Source organism: Falco punctatus (genome assembly GCF_963210335.1).
Source record: "Falco punctatus genome assembly, chromosome: 6".
In the NCBI taxonomy this organism is placed as follows: Eukaryota; Metazoa; Chordata; class Aves; order Falconiformes; family Falconidae; genus Falco; species Falco punctatus.
The window spans coordinates 47,756,093-47,780,742 of NC_137585.1; the positions used below are offsets into that span (position 1 = coordinate 47,756,093).

The following is a 24,650-nucleotide window of genomic DNA, read 5'->3' on the forward strand; positions in this document are numbered from 1 at the left end:
CCAGCCCCGGCGCACCTCGCAGCCGCAGGCGGAAGGTGCGGCAGGCGCGGCGCTGCTGCGGGCGCAGCTCCGACCGACCGTCAGCCCGCAGCCATTTGCGATGGTTCAGCTGCACACGCTTTGTCCGGGGTGAGGTTTTGGGGGTGAGGTTTTTTGAGGTCCGGACAAAAGTCTCTACTGAAATCACGGCTGTGCCAGCTGGGCAGCCTCGGGCCGAGCCGCCAGCGCTGCGCTGGGCGCTGCGCTCCCCAGCATAACCTTTTCTCGCCGGTACCGGTTTCTTCTCGGGCAGCGCCGGTGCCCCCCGCGCTGCACCAGAGCACGGAGCGGAGGGCCGAGCCGGGCTGCTCTGCCCAGAGCCCTCACGAAACGCCGCGCATCGCCCAGGCGGGCTGGAGCAGGCACAGCCCCCCCTTCCCCCGGGTCCTGCCGTCGGGTCCCGGCCCGGGCGGGCCCCGCCCACCCCTTCCGCCGGCGGGCCCGCCTCCTCCTCCCGGCAGCCCGCGGCCGGCATGGCGGCGCCCGGCGCGTAGGGCCGCACGTGTGGCCATCGGTGCGGGGCCGTGTCGCCAGCGGGGCCCGCGCCGCCATGAAGAGCAAGTCCTCAGCCCACAAGCCGGGAAACACGCACCGGGTGAGCGCCCGCCCGCCCGGCCGCGCCGGGTCTCCGCGGTTGGTGGCCGGGGAAAGGGTCTGTAGGTCGTTAGTGGTAGCGGCCGGCTCCCGAGGCGGGGCGGGGGGTCGCCGTGAGGGCCGGGGGGAGCCGTGAGGCGGGCGCTGTGGCGGGGACGCTCGGGTCCCTTCGGCGCCGCGGGGGGGGCGGCCGAGGCACCCGCCCCGCCGTGCCGCCTCTCCCCCTTCCCCCGGCACTCGGTGGCACCTCCGCGAGCCGAGCCGCGGCAGCCCTCATGTAGAAAACTGACAGAACTTTATGAAAAATTGTACCCGGTGGGGACATTAACCTAGGCGTTGTCTCAAGGAAGGCGAGCGCTGGGCAGGCCGGGCCCGTTTCGCTGCCGTTTTTTAACCGTGTTGCAGAGACGTGAGCTGCGGGCCCTGGGGAGAGGGGCAGGTCTGCTCCTGGGCGTTTGAAGCCTTTTTTTTTTTTTTTTTTCCCTTAAAATTCTGGTAGGGCTGTTTACAGGTCGATGGGTGCTATCTAGCAGCCCGCCTTTAGCCATGGCATTTCTGTTTGTGGTGTGCATGCTGTTGAGAGGGACTTAGGAGGGCCATTCTCGGAATTGAGCCAGAAACGTCTGTGTCCTTTCATTTTACAGTTTCTTACCTTTTCGGAGCGCTTAAGCAATGTTAACATCGATATTATTCATCGGATTGACAGAACTGGAAGCTACGCTGAGGTAAGAACAGCAATTGTGGTAATTTTCTGAAAGCACATCACAAGTAAATACGCTCCATGAAAGATTCACTTAAGAAATTTATTCAGGAGGGAACTGGAAAGAAGCTCCTGCAAGAATTGCCTTTCCTAGAGCTTCATTTCATGCTGTGTTCCCCTTTACTTCTTCACCTGCTTCACAGTATTGCCATAGAGCCTCTTTGGCTGTGCCACCCTGATGGCTTCCATGTGGCTGGTGGGTGTTTCTCATTGTGGGAGATGCAGCTGTGGCAGTCAGCGGTCCGAGGTCCAGACCTGCAGGTGCTGAGTAGTTGCAGTACCCACAGCATGTGTCTAAAGCATGAGTTTTTATAGATCGTAAAGAGCGTTCATTTGTATGGGTCCTAGAGATCATCATTGTCATTATAGTGCTTTGCAGGTTGTTACGTCCTGACCTGCTGGATTGTTCTTCTGAACTTCCCACTCAGTAGCTGTGAGGATGCCAAAGAAATCCCAATGCATTTGTGCTGGGTGGGGTATGGCTCAGCATCTTAGATTATCAAGGCCAGTCAACAGAGATACAAAAAGCAATTATGTAAACAAGTTCTGTCACCAGAAAATATTTTCAAATGTGTTTTGAATATAGAAAGAAAAATCTTATTTTTGGGGAGATTCCATAGCATCTTTTGAAATGAAGTCATCAAGATTCTGTGAAATATTCTTAAAATACTTAAGGCAATTGATAGTTTTCATCATTTGAACTGCTCATCTTTGCAGGCTATGTTCATTAGAGTTGGCAGCTATTATTGTATCTTTATTTTGACAGGAAGTTGAAACATACTTTTTTGAAGGACTACGGAAATGGAGGGAACTGAACCTCACTCAGCATTTTGGTACGTCATATTTATTCATGTTTCCTGCTTTCCTTAAACTGTTAAAATATGTTTCTTCTGCATCCAGAGCCCAATGCAAGATTTTCTGTTGACTGGGTTTTAGACTGGGCTCTGGAGAGCTGGTATTCTTTAACATTCTACATGTTTACCAGGAACTGGACTAGCGTTCAGGGTTTCTCTTTTGTGCTTTGAACAGTGCAGTTCTACAATGAAGTGGCCAACAAATGCCAGTCCTTCAACCAGCTGGTTTATTACCAGAGTGACATAGTGCAGAGCCTGAAGACACATTTGCAAGTCGAAGGCAGTCTTGCTTATCAACCCCTGTTAGAGTAAGTATAAGGTGACAAAACGTAGTCAGAAACCTTGACGGTATTAGAAGTAAGCATGAGTCCATTGTGAGTGTTCTTTTTCTTTATCGCAGCTGAGGAAAATATAGCAACGAGATGCCCAAAGTGGTCATGTTTCCCTGATAGAGCTTTATGTTCTAAGTCTTAAAAAAACCCCAAAACACCTATGACAAGGCAAGCAAATTAGCCCAAGTGCTTACTGAGTGTCAGACAGAATATTGATGTGCTTTGTTGGATGTTAGTCATTTATGTCATCTTGTTTACTGTGGTCTGCATTATTTATTATTTTTTTTAATCTTAAGATTCTTGCCACCCACAGCTGCTTAATAGATGATATTTAAATAAAAGTGAGAAGTAAAGGTGATGCTCTTTCTTTCCAAAGAGACTGTGCTGGGTTATGCAATGTTTGACTACATTTTTATTGGTTTGTTTTTGAAATGCACTAATACTGGTGTATTTTCTGAAACGCAGCCTAGTGGCGCAGCTGGCTCAAGATCTTCAGGGTGATTTCTATCCTCACTTTCATGACTTTTTCTTGGCCATTATCAAGTTACTGGATACACAGGACACAGAGCTGCTGGAATGGGCTTTTACCTCTCTTTCCTATCTCTACAAATATTTGTGGAGATTGATGGTGAAGGACATACACAATATATACAGGTAAAAACTGTACTTAATGTCTGTCTTGATCAGCAGTTATTACGTGCTATAGAAATGTAAACGCCACACAAATACATGGCTTAATGCTTAAATATGCTTGTTAGCATGCTTTTGCAGCTTTCTGAGAGACTCGGAGACTTTTTATCATACACAGCTCCTTTGAGAGCCTGCTGATTTTCATGGGCTTCTGTATTGGAGGAGGCATGTGTGTTGGGCTTGCAGATTTGGGCCTTTGGTCCCCTTGCTGCCGGGGGGATAGGAGAGGAGGCATTCCTCCTCAGCTGGCTAAGCAAAGCTCAGAAAGACACTGGATTGTCAGAGTCGTCTTGGAAGCCTGTGACCAAGTCTAAGTTCAACATAGATCTCTTAAGTGTCTGTCAAGTACCTCAGTCATAGCTGTATAGTTTCTGTCATTCTCATGTTGCAGACATCCAGGCTTATGACATTGAATGGATTCCTTGGAGTCTTTAATTGTTCCTTTCCCATCATTTTCCCCTTTATTTTTTTCCCTTTTTCCTGTCTGTTTAGTGAGAGAGCAGATGGAGTATGCACAGTTTTGTATGCTTTGAGACTTCTTGCAGCAGGATGCTGTGAGTGTGGAAGTTTGGCATAGGTTTGAAAGGAAACTGGCCAAGTTGGAGGGAGTTTCCAAATGCATAGGAGCCACTTATGGCTTGGGGAGTGCCTGAGCTGCAGGTGACAGAAGACTGATTTTGTATGTGCTTTCTCAAACATCCACTTCTGGCTGCTGCTGTAGATTGAATACTGGGCTGGATGTTCCTGTGGCCTGACACAGTTATGACTGCTTGTTCAATCTTACATTACTGTGGTAGCAGGGCTTTTCATTTTGTCATAGCTAGTGGTCCATGTTGCTTCCTCCTCATTGCAATTTGGAACAGGTGAAGCAAAAGAGAGGTTACAGATTTCCTCCCTAACCCAGCAAAAGCTGTCAAGCATGTTGAAAAAACGTCTGCTTGGCTGTGAATCCGAGGCATCACTCCTCTGCACTTAACATGTGGTGAGCCACCTGCAACTGTTACTGATACTTACCAGCAAACTGCAAATATTTATCACCCCTGTACATTGTATCTTTAGAAACTTTTAAGAGCACAGGAGAGTTTGTTAGCTCAACTGAAATACAAATCTGGCTTATCAGAGTCTAGTGTCACCAGCTGCTGAGTATGTATGTTGAAAATCTTGATGCTGCAGTTGAATCTGTGTGGATCCAGGGATTTTAGACATACTTCTGAATTCAGTTTAATTTGCCTGGCATTGTCATATGACCTTCTTTGCAAAACTGTTCTTTATCCAGGGAGAGTGGGACAGAATTTAGTTGAGGAAGGTATTTTCCCTCTCTAGGAGGACAGATTCTTAGTGTTTGTAAAAAGTGGCAACGTAAACTGCAAACATAGGTTTTAAAACCAATTGGTGGTAATTCTTGCATTGCCATTAAGACAGTGGATTATTTTGTGTCTTTGTAGCCTGTACAGCACTCTGCTGGCTCACCACAAACTTCACATCAGAAACTTCGCTGCAGAAAGTTTTGTCTTTCTATTGAGAAAGGTGAGGTGTTTAAACTATCTCCTGGTATCTCTCTGTCTTCTAATATCACTGTCTCCATTTTGTGGTTGCTCTTGGATTCAATGTGTAATACTAGGTTTCCTCCAGAGAAGGATTAACAAGGCCTGAACTGACATTCATCATGTTCCGAATTGTCATTTTTATTGAGTGTTTTGTTTAGAATGTCATGCGCTTCATATCAGCAGTGGCAAATAGAGGCCTTGGCACTCTGTGTTTTAAGAGCAGTTAAACCAAACATCTGTGGTTTGTTTATCTAAAATGACTAAAGTGATAACATAATCTTGAAAAAGGGAGGGGTTAATTTGTAAATGCAGATTTACTCACTGCTTTTTCACTAATGCTTTAAGGCCTTTGTAGAGCTGAAATTCTTGTGACAACCTTTTTGCACTTCTGAAAATCACAGTATATAATTTTCCCAGGCAGATCAATCAAGATCAGACAGCAGCCTTCAATGGAGTAAAGAAAGGGAGTGGTAGTTGTTGGCTTTTATTTAGTCAGAATATGCAAAAGCCAGTATTTCTGGGACTGGCTAGCAAATTTGAGTATCCTCGTCTTTGTCCTAAGTTAAGAGACCATAATAAAGCACATTTGTTTGATTGTTTTCAGAAATTGCTGAACTTCCAGTCAAGTACGTCCTTGCAGTATTCCCAAGTGTGGTTATGGTTTTGGATGACTGTGTTCAGCTGATACACGTCGCTTTCCACACCAGTGCAGTGATCTTTGTGTTTCATCTGGGACCAGTTTAATGGTGTATTTATGCATATGTTTAAAATCCTAAGAATAATCAAAAACACATTTCACCTGCAATGATCTCAGTAGACCCGTGTACATCTTGGGGCCTGGAGGGCTCTTGTGACTGAATAGCTGACCATTTTTCTCCTTTCAGTTTCCTTGTGTGGTTGCAGAAACAAGGAGTTTGAACTGTTATGAGAAGGCAGGACTAGGAGAGTAATGTGGTGCTGTGGAGTTAGTTAATTGCCTCTATCCATATGGCAGCTCTGAATAGAAAATAACTTTTTTTTTCTCCTTATGTTTTGTAGGTTTCTGACAAAAATGCTGTCTTCAATTTAATGCTCAGTGACTTGGGGGAGCACCCCGAGAAGGTGGAAGGTGTAGGACAGCTACTTTTTGAGATGTGCAAGGGTGTTCGAAACATGTTCCATTCTTGTGCAGAGACGGTAATGACAAGAAAAGATTGCTGGTTTACATGTTGCTGTGATGGAGCCGTAGGCAGTGCTCAGTGAAGCCACTGAGTGTTTTCTTGTTCACTTCAGTGGTTACTTAGTGATAAGTATGCTGTTAGTTACTTAATAGGATCTGAAAGCCTCCTTGTAAGAATATTCTTCGAGATAGGAAGGTTGTTTTTAGTAATTCCTATATAATTAGTATTCCTATATATTAAAATAGTACTGCTTGCTGGTATTTCAGATTTTAAGTGAATGTGTTGGTTTCTTCCCTGCAGTCATTCTAGAAAGAATCAATATCACTGGGATATGTTAGCAGTATATTGCACTAACTTTAGAATTGCTAGATGTATTTTCTAAGTACAAGGACATGATGTGCCCTTTTCCTGTGCAGGCTATGAAGTTAATTCTGTTAAAGCTGGGGCCTGTTACTGAAGAAGAAGTGGAACTACCATGGATAACTGTAGGAGAAGCGTTTGAGCAGATGATCAGATCAGCTGTAGTGCATATCCATAAGGAGCATTTTGACATTGTCTTCAAGTGCTTGGAGGTACATTGATTTTGAATATTTATTTATTTATTTTTACTCATGAGAGACTGAAAAAAACCTGTGCTTTTACCGAGAAAAGGATTTGTGTTTTACTGGATCAGAACTGGGGTTTTTTTCTGCTTTTTTTTTTTCTGCTCAGTGTCATGTGCATGGGACAAATCCCAAACTGCTGTTGTAAGTTCAGTGACTCTGGTGAATGTGCTGTGAGTGAGAAACAAATTGCTGTGTGCGAGACTTGGAGCTCAGTCCCATGACTGGGCAAGGAGCGTTTGTAATATCTGCCTGTGCAGACATCATGGACCCATTGCAGGGGTGGGAAGGCTAGGGCTTGTATTATATTGCTGACCTAGGTATATTGGTCATTCCAGAACTACTTTGTGACAGTAAAGGGAAGCTTTTTCCCTGCAGCGCTCTCTACAGCAAAGACCTGGGCTTAACCTGGAGAGCCAAGTTTAAGCCTCAGAGCCCAAGTACTGAAAATCACAAAGTGTTTTTGGTTTGGGTGTTCCTATGTTGCTGCTTGGAGGTTAGGCTCTGAGGTTTGAAGGCACATAGCTGAGTGCCATGGGCTGTGCTCTGTTGGGTCAGAGTGATGTAGCATAATGAGCAAGGGCCTAGCAAATGTTTTTTACTTAACTGACCGACGTTTAGATGTTTTCTAACTAGCTATTGGGATTTGTGAAGGGGCATTGAAGCCTTTTGGAACTGACAACGCCGTCTGTGTCAGTTGTGCTCCTCAGAGGGGTGAAATGGGAGACTGGAGGAAATGGTACATGTGAACTTCAGGGTAGTCCTTACAGCATGCATTAATAGTCCTATTTATTCCTTCTTGGAGTTCTTCCCTGTGACTGTCCATAGTTTCCCAGAAAATTCCATCCTGTTCCTCCTGCCTCACCCAGTATGATAGCAGTTACTGCCTGTCACTAGCTACAGAATTGTTTGCCACTGGATGTTTTGTATCTCTGGGATCTGAGACACTCGGCATCTGCAGTTGTGATGAAATCTTGCAAACTGGTGGCATAATTCCCTTTACTTTTAATGAGTCTTGGTTTTTTTCACCCTGGGAACCAGGGGCTGCATGGGGATGTCTCGCTCAGAGGGAAATATTCATGTAGTCTATGGTAGCTCTCTAAATTGGGTTCAATTTTTAGGATCAAGGACGGGTGCTTATATCCCCTGGACAGAAAGGGACACTAAGGGGAGTGATCCAGAGCAGCTCCATGGTCTGTATAATGTAAATGATACAAGTGATCTCTCAGCATTCCCATAAGCATAATGATGCCTGAAGTGTAAAAGTACCTAAGTTCTGATAATTCCAGTGAAAGCTGGGCACTTCCATAACATTGTGTGTCTGGGCCCAAGTATTTCTCTTTCTTCCTCTTTCCTATTTCGTATGTCATGAGTTGGCCTTTCAGGAGACACTCATCTTAGGAGGTATTTGTGTTCTGTCCAAGGAATCTGGGATGTATGTGTTTACATAATGGGAATCACGTAGTGTCTCTGCAACATTTGGTTTGTTGAACATGGACGAGAGAGTCAACAATAGTCCGTTGGAAACACGAGGTGTTGATTCGTTAGAATGCCTTTCAAATAGCAGTAAGTGAAACAGCATCTGATCATTTCTCTGAAACAGTTTGCTTTCCTTTTTTGTTTAAACAGCAGTCACTGTTAGACTTGCAGAAGAAAATAACTAAGGCCAACTGCTGTCTGGCTTCAGAGCAGGTGGAAAGGATTCTGCAGGCTTATCTGATCCTAGTGGAACATGCAAATGGATCCAAAATCTCACTGCCTGAAGACGTCTGTCGGGTAGGTCAGACCATCACTTTGAGTGATGTGCCAGAGAAGTATCAATTAAATATGGAAGATTTGTGGTCAGCTGAAGCACTCGTACATATTTCTGATGCACCATTAGGCTCAGGATTTGAGTAGAGTGAACAGAAATGTTTGTTTTGAGGAGGACTACCTTGCTGATCCATTAGAATTTACTTCTGTACTGTAATGTTGGTGTAGTTCTTCTTTAAATGAGCAAGGGAGAAAGCAGGCTGCTGCTTCTAGAGACCAGTTCCTGCCATTGTGGAGGAGATGGAAACACCCATGTCAATGTTAGAGCAATTCTACCAGATTCACATACGTTTGACTGACCCCGTTGGGTTCAAATATAGGTTTAGTGCCTTCAAACTTTGACAGGGCTGTCAGGATTAATTTCTGTGGGCTGAAGCTTAGAACACCATGCCCTCCTGCTCCAGGGACTGTCCAGGTCATTCAGACCAGACAATCACTATCTTCATAGACTAATGTCAGTTTTCTCTCTTTCTTTTCAGATTTTAATAAAAATGTTACAAACACCACATCTCTCATCATCTTGCTGCAAGACCCTGCTGAACACCATTTCTGCATTCCTGCTGGCCGAGAATGTTTTGTTGCCTGATTCTTTGACCAGGGAAGCTGTTGAGAAGGTAACAAGGACAGCTGAAATCCCAGAGTTCAAGTTCCCTAGAGCAGGCTGATTTCAGGGCATTCCACTTGAGGCTAGGAAATATACTACAAGGTTCCCTTTAGCCTTCTTGCACAGATAAGGGAGAAACTGACCAGTGCCTTAAATGCCTGCTGAGGTCTTGGGGCTCCTTGACAGTCTTACACAGACTGTCAGTGTAGAAATGCAACTGGCAGACACCTTTGCAATGAAAACCAGGCTCTGATTCAAATACTTGCAGTCTCTGTAGAGAAAGGAGGGATAACAGACAAGGGACATGTTCTGCCTTAGATTATAAAGCAGGTCAGTGAATTGGACTTAGTGAAAAAAGTATGTTTTAGTGAGCATGGCTTAGCCTTGTGAACAAGGTTCAGGCAAGCACAGTCTGATGTAGAAAGTAGGACAGACACGTTTCAGTACTACCACTGCTTCTGAAGCTTTGACAGGATTAGCTGCACGCAGTGTTGCGAAGATGAATAGGAGATGCTACTATGCAGTCTAAGTCTTTAATTTTCTGTTACAGTACATTATAATTTTGCAATTTACAGTGTGGACTGTTGTTGTTATATATATACTGTATAGTTGTACTGTGTGTATAAAAAATACTTGCAAGGGAAGGTGTCGTGATTTATAATGGGAAAACAAGGCTGTTGCAATTGTTTAAAAAAGATGAAATTTCATCTGGTCTTCAGTGTTGGCTTATGTTGAAGTAATATTGGTTCTGCCTGTGGCACGAGTCCAGTTTCACTCAGGAAACATGGTCCTTCAAACATTTGAGGATGTTTGTATGGGCTTCTGTTAAACTGGAGGAGGCTTAAAGCTGTTCTTGTCTTCTGAAGGGTCTGGAAAAGAAAGGTCTGGGTGCGTATTTCTATGTGGCACATCTCAGCATTGAGGAGCACTGATTCTGGATATCTCAAAGGACCATTCCTTTCTTGGGTCCTTCAGAAGCACAGAGGTTGGCTCTGCCCATGAGGTGGTAAACTTTCTACATCCTGCTATGCAGAAAAAATGGGGAGTTGAAAGGTCTTTTGGGCCTATTTTTTTTCCTCGCAGTTGGTGTGTCTATGCTGCGGTCCTAGAACTTTCAGCTTACATTTTCCACATCACACTAAAGAGATACCTAAGCTGGCTTTGCACAGAGCCAGCTTGGTTCCTGGAGGATTTGTTAAGAGTTGTGTCAGCAGGGTCTGTTAAAAAGGACTGTGGTCTTCTCTACCTGAACCGTCACTGGAAACTATTGCTGTGTGTGCCTGAACTAACAAGCCTGCTAGCCATGAATGGAGAGCCAGGCTGGATGTCTCAGGTTCAAAGCATGGTTGATCCATAAACCAGAAAAATGTCCCGTGGGTAGTAGAGAGCTGACTATGAAATGTATCTTGTTATTGTGTTCCTGTCGACCTTTCATTTACGTCTTACAGGTATTTGCAAGTAGATTTGAATGGCACTTTCTTTTGGACTTCTCCGAAGCAATGTTCACAATGAAGCAATTTGAGAGGGTAGGTGGAAGCTTTTGTGCATTTTGTTTTTCTTGCCAAAGGGAACAACTGGGAAATCCATAGTACATTTACCTGCTTTGTATGCTGAAGCATTTTTGTGTATTGACATGCTGTGTATTTATACTTCTGGTGTGATCTGGTAAGAATGAAAGAGGTTACTTATGCCACTGTGTTGAATTTTGGTAATGGTGCTCAGTGTTAGACAAGGTGACAGGTATCAGCGCTCACAAAAAGAAGCTTGTTTGTTGGGACCTAAAGGGGTGGGCTTGTGGATGGGATGAAGAGAAGGAGTTCTGGAGAAGGTAAGTGGAAATGAAGAATAAGGGATGTCTGATAGGTCAGGCCTGGAACTGGTGATCTGGGAGGAATCAAATTAGTTAAAATGAGTAGGAGGTGAAAGTGAAGTTGGGGGATCTGGAATGTCCTGATGAGACTAAATTTAGGGCAAACTGAGTTTCTACATCAAATCTCTGTCCCTGCTGGGGTAAGAGGATGTCTGTGTGCTGGTATCTTGGGGCACCAGGACTGATAAGTTTGGTGCTTTGCTGGCTCATTTGTATTTGGATTCCTCTGTGGCTAGTGTCTTTTGTTTTTTGTGGATTTGATCATGATTAAAGAGGCTTGCCAATCCTTGACTTTTTTTTTTTTTTTTTTCCCCTTTGTCCCTTCAGCATTTTCTTCCATGCTTTCTAGAGTACATTGAGCGCTGCTTCTCTGGCACAGATACCCTTGCAAAGGATGAGGCAATGGCAATTCTGGCTAAACTCATTCTGGTGAAAGCAGAGCCTCCTACCGTTGGTTCAATGGCATTTGAAAAGTACCCTCTCGTTTTCACTGAATCATCAGTCAGGTGAGACTTCTCAAGTTTAGCAAACACTAGATATGTCTGCATGGCTGCAGGCTTGAAGGCAGTGAAGAGCTACATAAAAGTTGCCCCCTAGTATTTGCTGGAGTTGTGTAAATGGCAACGTTGCTGGCAGATTTGCAAACCAAGTGAATACGGTAGGATCCCATTTTTCTTTCTGAGATTATTTGAGAAGAGATACTGCTCTGGAAAGGCTATCCCTGATGTAGAAAGACTAGTGAGTGTTGTGGTAGGTGTGTGATGGAGATTTGTTACACCAACATGCATGCTGCATCGTTGGACAGTTAATCTTTGTAGTGATTAGTAGTGTAGCTGCAGTCCAGGTTGTCATCATTACTAACCTGCCAGTGCCCCATCTTTCTTTCCTGTATGCACGCATCTTGCCCAGGAGCTTTCTTGGCAGCAGTACTGTAGTCTTACCATGGAGCACAGCTGGATACCAAGGTGCATGTAATTAATACAGATACAGCAGTGTGCTGGCACAGCTTGACTGCCTCTAGTTGCAAAGCTAGCTTTTTTGCAATGAAATGGTGATTTTCACCCCTGGAGCCTCTTTGGAAAGATTTGAGGTAACCACTGTCAAGCACAGAATGACCGTTACTAGTCTACTTCTAATGAGTGTTCTAATCATTCTAGCTCAGATAATTCAAACCTTTCATCTGCAGAGTGATGACTTGTATTACCTTTTATATAAGGTTTTATTTTTCCTAAAAGTAATCCACTCTGGGGTTTTTTCCTATTTGTATTTAATAGAGTAGATGTATTAGTGTCTAGAGAAAGAAGGTTGAGCCAAAATAATTAAATTTGGGGGTTTCCCCCTTGTTTTCTTTCTTTATTGATCTCTCTGGATTTTCAGTGTTATGGAATACATAACTGATCTTGGGACTTATTTGTGTTCCTGCAATGTCAGTGGTAGAAATTAGGGCTGGGAGACATCTCAAGAGTTGTATATCCCGCCTTCTACCTAGGATGGAGTTAAGTCCCAAATCAGTTCTGAAAGATGTCTGACCAAATTGTTATTAAATTCTGGAGATTCCCCAGCTGTCCCTGACAGTCTGTGCCAGTACTTTGCTGTCTTTATGGTTACACAGGTATTCAGTGTTTTTGTTGGGGGCAAGGGTTTCCCTCAGTCCTCAGTGTGTGAACTAAACTTCCTTTTCTGCAATTTGAATCCACTGCTGCTTATCTTACCTGCAGGGAATGTAAACAGCAGAGTATTTCTTATTCTATCCATCTGCCTTTTACAAATAATGGGCTTTGATCATCAGAAACATCTGAAATCTTCTTTCTCTGGACCAACAATCCTAATTCCTTTAGGTTTATCTCATAAATTTTGTTTCTTAAACCTCTAATGATTCTTGAGGATGTCTTTTTGTTGGCTTCTCTATTTCCTGAAGGGTGGAGCTTATGCAGCCTTCTGACTGTGGTGTTGCAAGCACTGGGTGGAATGGAAAGATTGCTGTCCATGGGGTGTGAAGTACTCCTGTTCATATGTTGCAGTATGGTCCAGTCCTGCAGATAGGCTTGTTGATTTGGGCTCAGCTTGCGGTTCCTTTTAAGTCCTCAAACTTTTACCTTACTGGTTGTTTTTTGTCATCCATTAGTCTTATCTGTGTCAGCGTGCTCATGATTTATTAACAGTAATTACAGAGACAGCTTGCAGGTGCTCATAGAGGCTGTATGTCCTAGTTATGAGGCTGCCCAGCTGAGAACGAGTGTCTTTCCTTCTAGAAATACTAGTTAAACTTGAAATACAGACCTGACATTTCTTGTGGTCCGTGTTTTATGCTTCTCAGCATGACTAGATGGTGCTTTGTGTGGACGACATTAAAAAGAAAAAAAACCCTTGGGTTGTCCAAGTCCTTTTTGCTAGAAGTAGCAAAATAAAATTTGGAATATCTTGGGAGGAAAAGGAACCATCTCTGATATGCAGTGGTGGGTTACTAAAAAGTTTCGGTTTATTTGTAGCTCTAATACAAGGCAACAAACATGTAAAAGACAAGGAGGAAAGGCAGAAGTACCGGTGTTGGATCATGTATTGTCTTTAATCCATTTACAAGAGAAGGAAGACATCACTGACCTTTCACAGCCTTGGGTTGCCTTGGTTGTACTGCCACATATGAGGTAAGTGATATTTTAAGATACTGTTGTCATGTATTTCTGTAATACTGTCTAGTTCGCTGTCTGTCAGAAATCATTTTAGTAAAGCAAGGACAACAATTACTCAACCTGTTTAGGGGAAGCTGGGGTTAGAAGGTGGAAAAATGCTGTGTGGCAATACTATAAGTCAATAGTAAAGTCAGGAATACAATATAATTTTCTTGATTGGCCTAAATTTAGTACTCTAGTATGTAGACACGTTCTTGATACATTCCAGTTTCTGTGTTTTAAGTGCTGTGCTTTCTGGGCAGTGGGTTTTTCAGTAATTATGATGTTCTTGCATGGAAGGAATAGTTGGAAAGAAGGTGCATTGAATGCTACAACTTAAATTGTGAATTGGAAATAGCAAAAATGGTTTGCTGCTGGTTTCAAACTTTGGGTGAGCTCTCTGTAATTTAATACCACATAGATGTGAAAGAAAGCTTTTGTATGTGTGTAGGTGTCAGTGTAACAAAGGTAAAAGTCTTCCCGTTTATTTTGGACAGACCAATGGACAAAGAAAACGTTCTGCCCCATGTGACAAGTTTTATAGACTCTCTCTTCACAGCCATTGACAAAGGAAGCCTCTGCAGAGGTCAGTTAAGGTTATATCCTGTTTATTTGCTTTTTGTTGATATACTAAAAAAAAAAGTATAAACACAGCATGAAAATGAATAGCAGTAGGATTGTATCCAAATTTATTGACCAGCTCAAGTAAAACTAGAAAAGCAAAGCCTGGGAGGAAACACCCTCCAGGAAACAGTTCTGCATTTGCTGTTGGTAATAATAATGGGGCAGCAGATGTTCTGCAAAGTGGAGGACAGAGATAATTGGGAAGGAGAAAAGAAAGTGGGCAAAAAAAGAAGATGGAAATCAATGTAAACCAGATCCAGGTTGATGCTCCAATTAGACTACCACAAACCTATAGTGCAAAGTTTGGGACATCACCACCTCTGACTGAAGTGACGGCACCAATTCTAAAATCCCTCCAGGCATAGGTGATCACTAGTTGTCTTCCCTCTCTGGCCAGAAAAAAGTGTTTTAACCGAGCTTGCATTGAGCAGGGCAGGTGCTACTCACGGGATTGCAAGTGTTTGGCCTTGTGTCAAAGTATGAGCAAGTGTTGGAATGCCCCAGGTTCAGTGTTCGTTGTTCCTTGGTTTGAAAGAGCTTGTCTAGAGTCTGGCCTTTTCCCTTTATAAGTCTCTTTATTAACATTCCTAAATGTGTCTGCCAATTGGCTCTGTTGCCTTTTCGTCTAGTCTTTGTCAAGCATGGTCCTTATTGATTTAGCCTTTTCTTCTATCCTGTTTGCAGGGTTTGCATGCTTGTTGTGATTGTGTTAGTCGCAGTGTACTTACCCTAGAAAAGGAATACCCAAACTTTCTTTTCTTGGGTCTCATCTTTGGTGGTATTAGGAGCAGCTCTACACCAGCTTTGTGCGTGTGTGTGCACACGCATGAGGCACATTGCTGTTTCTTCCTTTGCCCATAAAAGAAAACAAATGCAACCTCAATCCTACACTTCTGCCTCCTGTCTTCCCATCCTACGCATCTTTGCTTGATTTTCCTCACCCTTCTCCCAAACTAAAGTTCCAGGACACTTTCTTCATCCTCCGGCATTCTTTACAGCTCCATGATCTCTGCAAGTCTTTCACCTTCTACTAGGACTCCAGCTCTTCTCACTGCCTGTGCAAGGCACACCCCAGCCCTGTGCTCCTTATTTGACCTGCCTGGCCTCTGAGGCAAAGTGCAAGTCCCAGAACGGGGTGTTTTTCCACAGTTGCTGTGGAGTGCAGCGAAGCTGACTTGTGAACTGGGACAGAGCAACAGCGGCTTACCCCTGGCAGCTGTTCAGGGCTAACTGCCTGTATGGAAGCGCATAGGTGCATTTGTAGTGAGGTGGAAGCCACTATCTTTGTCCAGCAGAGGCATACTACTGCCAAATGATGTGCAGATTACAGTTTGGGAATATGAGCCCTTACATTATAGATGCAGAAAGCTTCATCCTGCTATTGCTTCTTGTTTCTTCTTACTTTGAGGAGCCCCTTAGAGAGTGGTGTACAGAAGGTGGGCAGGATTTGTCATACACCTGGGGAATTAAGCAACTTTTAATAGAGGGACGTTTTAAAAGGAATAAATGGGAAGTGGATGCTCACTTCCCCTTCTTTTCCATTGCAGCTGGCAGAATGTAAGAAAATTATATCCTTTAGAAACTTTTTTCAGTTTGGCTGGATTAGAAGCAGTGTTTCTTCTGCTTGGAAAGAGATGGAGGAGAGGGGAATTTTTATTTTGTATTGTTTTTAAACAACCTACTTGCTAACTTAGGAGTGTCAGAGGAAGGCAATTTTCCCTCCTCTTTTCTTGCCTGGAAGGGCTTTGGCTCTCCTGTGCTACTGGAAAATCCTCCATCCCTAAAGGAGGTGAAGAGGTTTAGGAAGGAAACGTGATTGCTGTGACAAAATTCACCAAACCCACTTTCCATTCACTAACAAATATTCAGTCTTCAAGTACATGGGACAGCTCTGAAGTAGTGCATTGCCAAAAGTGCCAGAGTTTATAGGCACTTGTGGGGAAGCATCTTTTTGCTTCTATTTTGCTGCATTAATATCAGTTTGGGCATCATTTCTGAGTGCCTTTTATAGTATAGAAGTCTAAGATTTCTGCAACAGTGCTTAGCTCCAGATCTCTGCTCTCTATGTATGCATGTGTGATGGAAACAAATGCAAACTGGGAGCTGCATGCAGCTTTCAATGCTGGTTCACTGGAGTAGGCCCTTACTTTGATAGCCAGAGGAGCATTTCCTTTATGGGTTATGATAATGGCTAGAAAATACACGTGCCAGTTCTGGAATCCATGTTACCGTATTTCTGTGACTCCAGCCATTTCAGGATGGGTAAGCACCGTACAAACACAAGTCATTGAAAGCTGAGTAAATACACAGGCTGTTCTTGTTCTCTTTCTGCTCCAGGAAGCCTGTTTGTGGCCTGCCAAGCTGTAAGTACTCTTCTTAGTTTGGCAGAGTCCTCTGAAATACTCCATTTGTTACCTGTGGAGCGTGTCAAGAGCTTGGTGACGTAAGTAAACTCTGCCTGTTCTGTGCTCCTTCATGATTCTCTTTGGTATGGAAAAGAGTTGATGTTGCCTTGATGTAGGGACTTGTTACATGCCTCTTCGCGTGTTGCCCGTTGTGTTACGCCAGCGCATTGCTTCAAGGTTGTGGTTAGGTAAGGTAGCAATGTTGCAGGCGCTGTTTGTTTGGAGAACTAAGTAGATGTATGTTCCTGTTCAGCGAAGCTTTCTTAAACAGCTGCAGGGTAGTATGTCAAGTAAATTGGTTGTAGTTTTATCTAGGAGTGCTACATTTAGTACCTGTTTGTTATATTGTAATGATACAAGACATGAACAGCACTTCCTGAATTGTGTCAAAAGCCTAAACTTCTGCAGTCTGCTGGTGGTTTAGGGTTTCCACCATGTTCTTACATACCGATGCGTGTGATGGCTTCACAGTGGGAGGAGGTTTTGTATGCTCAAGTTTTATTTATTGTAACTCTGTTCTACTTATAATTGGCACACATAACTGAGTGGCTGGAGGGATCGAGGGAGACTTGATCTTCCTCCAGCAAATCCTGCTGAACTTGTCATCTCCCATCACTGTTGAGCTGGAGCATCTCCAAGGCTTTGGTGGCTTGAGCTTCAGAACATCCTCTTTCAGATAGGAAATCATGGTGCCCATGTCTGAGGCATGATGGAGTTTAAACAGCTTGCCCAGATCAGGCAGGAAGTCTTGGCAGGGAGCTTCAGTCTAGCGCTTTTCTGCCAGCTCTGGGCTGGGGATGTGAAACCCGCTGAGGAAGGGATGTAAGGTAGCAGGGGGTTTCCCTGGTCACTGACTGGGCACCTGGGCAGCAGGCAGCAGCCCTTGTCTGACCTATGCAGATTTGTTTTCTGGCACTCTGTGTGTGTGAGTCCATCCTGCTAGACCAGCTTGACAGGCCTGATTAATTCAAAGGAGGAATCTCATGCCTCTTGGGCTATCATAGGTAATTGAGCTTTGAGACTGTAAGCCAGTATGATGGTGGAGTTTGACTTCACTGGTCTGCCAGCGCCAGCAGAGTCTGAAGCCATGTGGAATTTTCCTCTAATATTGTCACTACTGCCTTATTTTCAATAGCTATATTGTTGCAGTGCTCGCTGTATGCTAATAAAACACACTGTTGTTTTAGCACTTTCCCTTCAGACCCCTCTGCGTTGCTGTTGGCTGATCTGTATTACACGAGGTTGGCATTGTGTGGCTGCCAGGAACCCCTTTCCCAAGGGAACCTAATGGACTTGTTTGAGAAGTTGCACCCTAATATTTCCACTGGTGTTTCCAAGGTAATCACTTACAAATTGTCTTGTACAAGCTCAATTATTTTAAACAATGTAATTTAAGAGTAAACTAAGTTAAATGATAAAGGCTGAAAGAAGAAACATGAGACCGTGTAAAGCTATTAGTTCCATAGTATCTCTTTAAGACTGTCTTTCTAAGAGGCTGCTGTGGGGCATGAGTTAACAGAGGTTAACTTTTAGCCCTGCAAGGCTTGCCTCATCCCTGGAGGTGAATCAGAGCAGGAACCTAATGTATTCATTTTGAATCGCCCGCTAGACTACAGGAGCTCATCCATTTCTCAACTCCAGGAGGAACCTAGTGAAATCAGCCTCCTGTGCAAAACAATAACCTCTGTGTGGATATGTATGTGTCTGCGTATGTAGCCTGCGTTCTCCTGCACGCTTCTGATGTTATGTTTCCACTTTGCATAGGTCCGGCTGTTGACTGTTCGAATTCTTAACCATTTTCAGAGTCCACCTTCTACGCAGATTGAGGTAGGGCTAAAACTTTTCATTTGACATTTCAAAGCCATCTGTGTTTGATGTTCTGTGTGAACTGTTTTCCACTTTGCAGGAAGAAAGCATGTGTCTGGTAGAGGTTGTCCTCTGCTTTTGTGCTTTCATGTTCCAGTTTTATCCTTTTTCCACCTGCCTCGTGATGTTTTCATATGTGTGAGTTTTGGTGCCTAATGGTGGAAACCAGAGCAAGTCCCTTGACTTTGTTCTTTGGTCCAAAATGGCTGGGCCTTTGTGTAGGTTTGTTGAAATACCTTTCAGTGAGAATAAGATTTGCATACAAAATGTGTGTCACTTGTTTGTTCAGGGTGATGGCACAGGGGAGCTTCAGCCAGTATTTGCCACGCTGCTCCAAGCAGAACTTGTGCCAGCAACAGTGAATGATTACAGAGAGAAACTTCTCCATCTGAGGAAACTAAGATGTGATATAGTGAAGTCTGCAATACCAAGTGGATCTTTGCAGGAGGTCAGTGGTTATTGTCAAAAAGCTGTTGTCGCATTCTTTTATTCCAAGAGATCGTTCTTACTCCATCACATGGATAGCAGAGTTTTTAATAAGTGATTTTTTTATGAACTCTTAGGTCCCAGATTAGGTTTTAGAAAACTTACTTGTTAGTAGGGATCACAGCTCCCATTGTCCTTGGGACTGTTGTGTTCTTTTGTGTATTTAGTCGAACAAGAGTAGTATCTAGGTAAATGGCCCACAACCAGATTAATCAGGTTTTGATATTGTGGAAAGGAAGGCAAATGTTTCCAGGGAGAAGTGAGTCATGGCAAAATTTAAAATCATGACTTTGCCATATCATCAGCATGGTGGGACTCCCACCGGAGAGCCTGGGTTCTGAATCTTGCTGCAGGGTGAGAATCTTGTATGCCTGTGACTGTTGAATCTCCTCTGCTGCTGAGCTAAAGGGGAGCTCGCTTTCTAGATGTTGGAAGATTCACAATTTTACAACTTTAAATGATCGTGGATTTGGTAGGAGGGTTGGGGGTTTTTATTATTGTTTTTCTGGCTGTTGCTGTACCTGTATAATTTTTTTTTACCTTTACTTGTAAGCTCCTGTGAGGAGGGGTTGTAGGTCATTCCTACTGCGTATAGGTCAGCAAGGAGTCCGTCCAGAGGACTTGTAAGCCTAGTGCAGGGGTCCTCAAACTACGGCCCGTGGGCCGGATACGGCCCCCCAGGGTCCTCAATCCAGCCCCCGGTATTTACAGACACCCCTGCCGGGGGTTGGGGGGGAAACCAAGCAGCCGCAGGTGACTGCCTGCCACTGCATCCATGCACCGGCCCCCTGGTTAAAAAGTTTGAGGACCCCTAGCCTAGTGCAATGAAGACTCCTCAGGGCAGACTTTCCTCTTTCTGAGGTCCTAATGCTGCTGTGGCAGCCCTGAAGTTAGAGAGGGAGGCAGGCAATCAAATCACGTGCTGTGCTGAACTGGTTTGTGCACATTCATGGTACGTAGGTATGGTGACTAGATCTCAGTGCAGCTCACAGTAAATGGGCTCTAGATTTTATCATGCAGCTGTGACACAAGGAATGAGGATGTATGTGACTTGTTTCGTTACTTGTAGTACTTTTGAGAACTAACTCTTTGAAAGGAAGAAAGGTTAGAGGAGGTTCATTAGTCTTTACTATTGTTTTTTACATCTCAAGATGGTATTGTATGTCATTCTAGGTGCCTCTTCGGTATTTACTGGGAATGCTTTATATTAACTTCAGCCCCTTATGGGATCCTGTAATTGAACTCATAATGTGAGTATATGTGTGTACACGTTGCAGTCTGTGGTGGTCTCGCAGAATGTTCCTTCCATTGTTCTGTGAAAAAAAGCTGAGGTAAAAATGTCTGATTTGGGGGGAGATCTGTGCATTGGAGCCTTCATGTGAAATAATCTGAAATTAATTTGATCTCTCAAATCTCAACCTGTGTAGACTTTAACTTAGTTTCTGATTTTTTTTCTTGCTATTAAAGGGAACTTAAAACAAATACAGTCAAATAGCATCAGTATTTTCAGTCAAAGGTAGCAGGATTTGATTAGTGTTTCACAAATGCTTAAAGGAGCAAGAAGTCCTTCTCAGTTTCCCTGTCTCTGACTCTTTTGTCCTTACTGGAAAACCTCTAAATCCTACTAAAGAGTAAGGAAGACTTACCATGGTGACAGCTGAGCTAAATACAGAAATCAGTGTCTGCTTTCAGCACGGTGTTATCTTCTTGATTTTTCTCCTCTGTTATATGATTAAAAAGTATAGGATTTTCCCCTTCAAACTAGTGAATTAATAAAAATAATAAAAAAATAAACCAGCTCTTCAAAAGATATGTCTGTGCTAATTCTTCCTTTGGTTCTATATATTACTGTACAGAAGTCAGTAGAAAACTTGAGAACATTTTTTTCACTCAATTTGAGTTCATTTGAACTCATGAGATACAACCAGATTATGTTAATAACAATTGCCATTTGGGACCCATGAGTAAAGGCAAGGCAGTGCCACAGCTGTATTGTGCAGATGTCCCGTCTTCAGACAGCCACATTAAAGCAGTGATCAAAGCCTTTGATTGTCTTAGTTGTTAACTTGCCTAGTGACACATGGCTTTTTTTATATTCTCTTTAATTTCATGCTGTCTTATGCTTTGTTAGTTCCCATGCAAAGGAAATGGAGAATAAACAGTTCTGGAAGGTCTTATATGAGCATTTGGAGAGGGCTGCTACCTATGCTGGTAAGTCACAGTTCCACCCAGCTAACTGTGAGTGACGTGACTCTTGTTTTTTATGGGCCCCAAATTTACATGTGATGGGGGAATTCAGAACCAGGGCTCTTGACTGCCAGTGTCATGTGTAGGGCACGAATGGAGAGGCTTGGGAGAAAACTGTTAAATGCAGTTGTCTAAACAGGTACATGTCACCAAAAGTATTACTTTTGTAATGGGGGACCGCTTACTTGTTACTGGCGATTATGAAGTAACCTGAGGAGATTTTCTTCATCTGTTGTATAGAAATGGAGCTGCAAAATGAACTAGATGAGCAGGAGGAAAGCATTGCTGAAACAGAAAGTGAGAAGATGCCAGAACGAGAGGTGGGGACTGTCTTCCTGAAGCAACTGAGGACTAGAACAGATTGCAGCGAGCGGCTGGACCACACAAACTTCCGTTTCCTACTGTGGAAAGCACTGGAAAAGTTTCCAGACAGGGTGGAACCTAGGTCGAGGGAACTTTCCCCGCTACTTTTGAGATTTATTAGGTAAGAAAGATTTACTTTTCAGTTGAGAGGACACATTGCTTTCAACGTGTTACTGAGCTTTAAGACTATGGCTGTTGCATTATAGACTTTATTTCCTGAATGCATGGCTGATGAGGTGCCTGTTTCCAGTTAAAATAACTTTTTTGATTGAGTTGTAGAATCTGGTAAAAGCATCGCACAAGAAGCAGGCTGAAATGAAACTGGCAGTACATTTGTGCTGCTCGATCTCTCGTTCATTTGAATTGTCACTGTCACAGCCTCACTATTCCATCAGGGAGTGATTTCAGTGGAAATAAATTTCCTTTTTTTAATGTGAAAATACATTTTAATGTGGAATCAGAGAAAAGCAAAGTATTTTCCCCAGGACTGGAAAAATACTGGTTTTGTTAGAGGTTGACTCAATTTCCTTCCCCTGGAGGGAGAGCAGTGGGTGCTTGTATGCTTGATTATGTATGATTGTTCCCTTTAATAGCAAGGCGTGCACATATCAGATATTATGGTGCATATGGGGTAGATGTGATCTCTTGGCAGAGGAAGGTTTCTCATATTCCTTTTCCATGATTAGAAAACCTATGTTTTGCTTTCCTTCCAGAAAAAATCAAATCATACTGTAGTAAGTTATTTTCCTCACTCTCATGCTGCCATTCGCTGTTCACCTGCCTGCTCAAGCAACCACAAGCACCATGCCCTCCATATAACCTCTTTACAGACCTGTAGTAACTCAGTGACTCAGTCTCTCTTTTCCTTTCCACCAGTTACCTCCAGTCTCCTTTAGTGTATTTGGTCACTGCCTTATATCTCTGTAACTTGTAGGCAAAGAAGCATATACTTGCTGAAATAGGAGTTTTTAGCCGTATAGTTTCCTGAAATACAGTGCTGTAAATGAGAATGGTGGATTGTGGAGTTTTTAGTTATTCTTGTGCAGAAACCAACCCTGAAAAATGCTATGCTGCTTAATTACTTCTTTTTGGTTTTGGTTTGGTTTGGTGTTTGTTTAAACACAGAAATGAGTACTACCCAGCAGATTCATTAGTGGCTCCATCTCAGGATCTTAGAAAGAAAACTACTGGTACAGTGGTAGCAAAAGAAATATCTAGTGAAGAGGTGAATGATGTTGCTATGGAGGAGGAGGAGGAAGAAGAAAAAGAAGGGGAACCAATTACTTTAGGACTACCGAAAAAGAAAACAAGAAGAGCTGCTGCTAAGTAAGTATTTTTAGTTTTCCCTTGCTAGTACTTTCACAGAAAGGCAAATTCAGCAGCTCGTCTTGAGATAAAAAGATAAAAGCAATATTTTTATATATATTACTTTTTCTTCTCTTGCTTGCACTTTGTAATTTTTCAGTGGATTATAAGCATTTCAGAGTGAGAAACGCTGCCTGCACAGTACTAAACATCTAAAGATGCTGCTCAGGCTTTATCGCTATCTCATTACCTGCTGACAGTCTGTGGTTTGTGTTGCTTTAAGCAAGTTATGTGGTATTCTGAAGTTTTCAGAGGCTATTGTAGCTGCATTCCCTTGACTTCTCTCTGTGTGTTGGTCTTTTAAAATCATGGGTATCGCTAAACACTTTGAAAAATGACACTATTTGTTCAGGTATTTTAATACTGGGATTCTGCCATTGCCTACCTGTTAAAAATCTTTTTCCTGGTGTTTTTCTTGGGGACAAAGATTTTTATTTGGTGATGTTTTAGAAGCTACAGAAGCTGTTGTAGTGTCATTGTTTGCAGTGCTGAATACGTGGAGAAAATGACTTTGTATGAATTCTCCACAATTTCTGTAATCAGTCTTTTTGCTCTGATGACCCCTGTCAAATGTCCATCACAAATACATCACAAAGATTTGTCTTTTGCCACTTTTTCTGCAAAAGATGGCCCTTGTAATGACAGAATTTCAAAATGTCACCTTACATGTTGGAACACAAATATTTGATGTGTAACCTGAATTGTCATTTAATCCCAGGTGTCTTAGAGGTGTTTCATTTTGTTCCCAGATTCTGACTTTTATCTGCAAATTAGCAGCAATTAAAATACAGTGTCAGTCCATGATGTTTTGTTAATTTTTTTTTTATTCAACCTCCATCTCAAAATGTCCATATGCTTAAGTGGAAACATTAGTTCCTGGTGGCAGTAACAAAGGCATAGAAGACTTGGGGGAGGCGTGTTTATGAGTTCTGGGTGACCTCCCTTCATCTTGGCCCTGGATAGTTCATGCGCTCAGGGCTGTGCCGCGGAAGGAGAGCCCTGGCAGGGCTGTACCCTGGCTGTGAGGTCTGGCCGAGGCAGCGGGAGGACCCACGCCTGCCCCAAGCTCAACACAGGGTTGCTGGAAGGCATCGTACTCATCCTTTGGCTGAGCCCAGCCATGGAGTAAGGTGGCCCAGCTAAATGTCTGGGGAGTTCAGTGTAAACTACCAGGGTGAGCAGCTGTGTGAGAACAGCCTTGGTCAGCCCCGCAGTGTATATGGTAGAGGAGATCTCACACCTTCCTTATCCTTGTCATCTCTCTCCCCTCCCCTAAAGTGGAGGTGGGGTAACACAACCACTTGTAGAGGAACTGCCATTGGTGCTTACAGCTTGGCGTAAGTCCAGCACAGCCTGTGGCTAAACGCAGCCTTTCATGTTGCTAGAGTGAAGTGGGCACCAGTTAAGGACAAGTGAATAAATAAAGAGGTAAACTCACTTGTTTGGTGTTCCAGGCTGGGCTGGCAGAGAGTAGTAAGCTGCATCCTGCCTGTTTATATTCCTTTTTCATCAAAAGCAGAGGCCATCTAGTGCTACTGAGGAAATGGCCTTCTCTGTGCAGTAAAGTGACATTTGGAAGGAGCTGCTTAGGAGAGGGAACGGGATACCTGTGTCTCTGAAATGGAGGCCTGTAGACTTGGGATCCTCTTGTTTTGGGGTTTTTTGTGTGTTTGTTTCTCTTTCTTGTTAATCATAAAAATTCCCCGTTTGTTTATGGTAATGCAGGATTGTCTCTTCTGGTCATTTTAAAAAATAACTGTT

The 24,650-nt window shown here is 43.4% G+C and overlaps 1 protein-coding gene across 1 annotated transcript in view; it reads left to right on the forward strand.

Annotated features, from left to right (window-relative positions):
- Positions 1–475: 475 nt before the first annotated feature.
- Positions 476–24,650, forward strand: part of UTP20 (UTP20 small subunit processome component) — a 65,030-nt gene continuing 40,855 nt past the window's right edge. The window contains exons 1-22 of the mRNA XM_080394176.1: positions 476–634; positions 1,278–1,358; positions 2,160–2,226; positions 2,423–2,555; positions 3,045–3,233; positions 4,715–4,796; positions 5,855–5,992; positions 6,393–6,548; positions 8,208–8,354; positions 8,870–9,004; positions 10,443–10,520; positions 11,192–11,370; positions 13,354–13,509; positions 14,031–14,119; positions 16,495–16,600; positions 17,750–17,900; positions 18,327–18,389; positions 18,718–18,876; positions 20,088–20,164; positions 21,046–21,125; positions 21,402–21,645; positions 22,650–22,850. Of these exons, the coding sequence (XP_080250302.1) occupies positions 590–634; positions 1,278–1,358; positions 2,160–2,226; positions 2,423–2,555; positions 3,045–3,233; positions 4,715–4,796; positions 5,855–5,992; positions 6,393–6,548; positions 8,208–8,354; positions 8,870–9,004; positions 10,443–10,520; positions 11,192–11,370; positions 13,354–13,509; positions 14,031–14,119; positions 16,495–16,600; positions 17,750–17,900; positions 18,327–18,389; positions 18,718–18,876; positions 20,088–20,164; positions 21,046–21,125; positions 21,402–21,645; positions 22,650–22,850 (2,756 nt within the window). The 5' untranslated portion in view covers positions 476–589. The remainder of the gene's footprint in view (positions 635–1,277; positions 1,359–2,159; positions 2,227–2,422; positions 2,556–3,044; positions 3,234–4,714; positions 4,797–5,854; positions 5,993–6,392; positions 6,549–8,207; positions 8,355–8,869; positions 9,005–10,442; positions 10,521–11,191; positions 11,371–13,353; positions 13,510–14,030; positions 14,120–16,494; positions 16,601–17,749; positions 17,901–18,326; positions 18,390–18,717; positions 18,877–20,087; positions 20,165–21,045; positions 21,126–21,401; positions 21,646–22,649; positions 22,851–24,650) is intronic.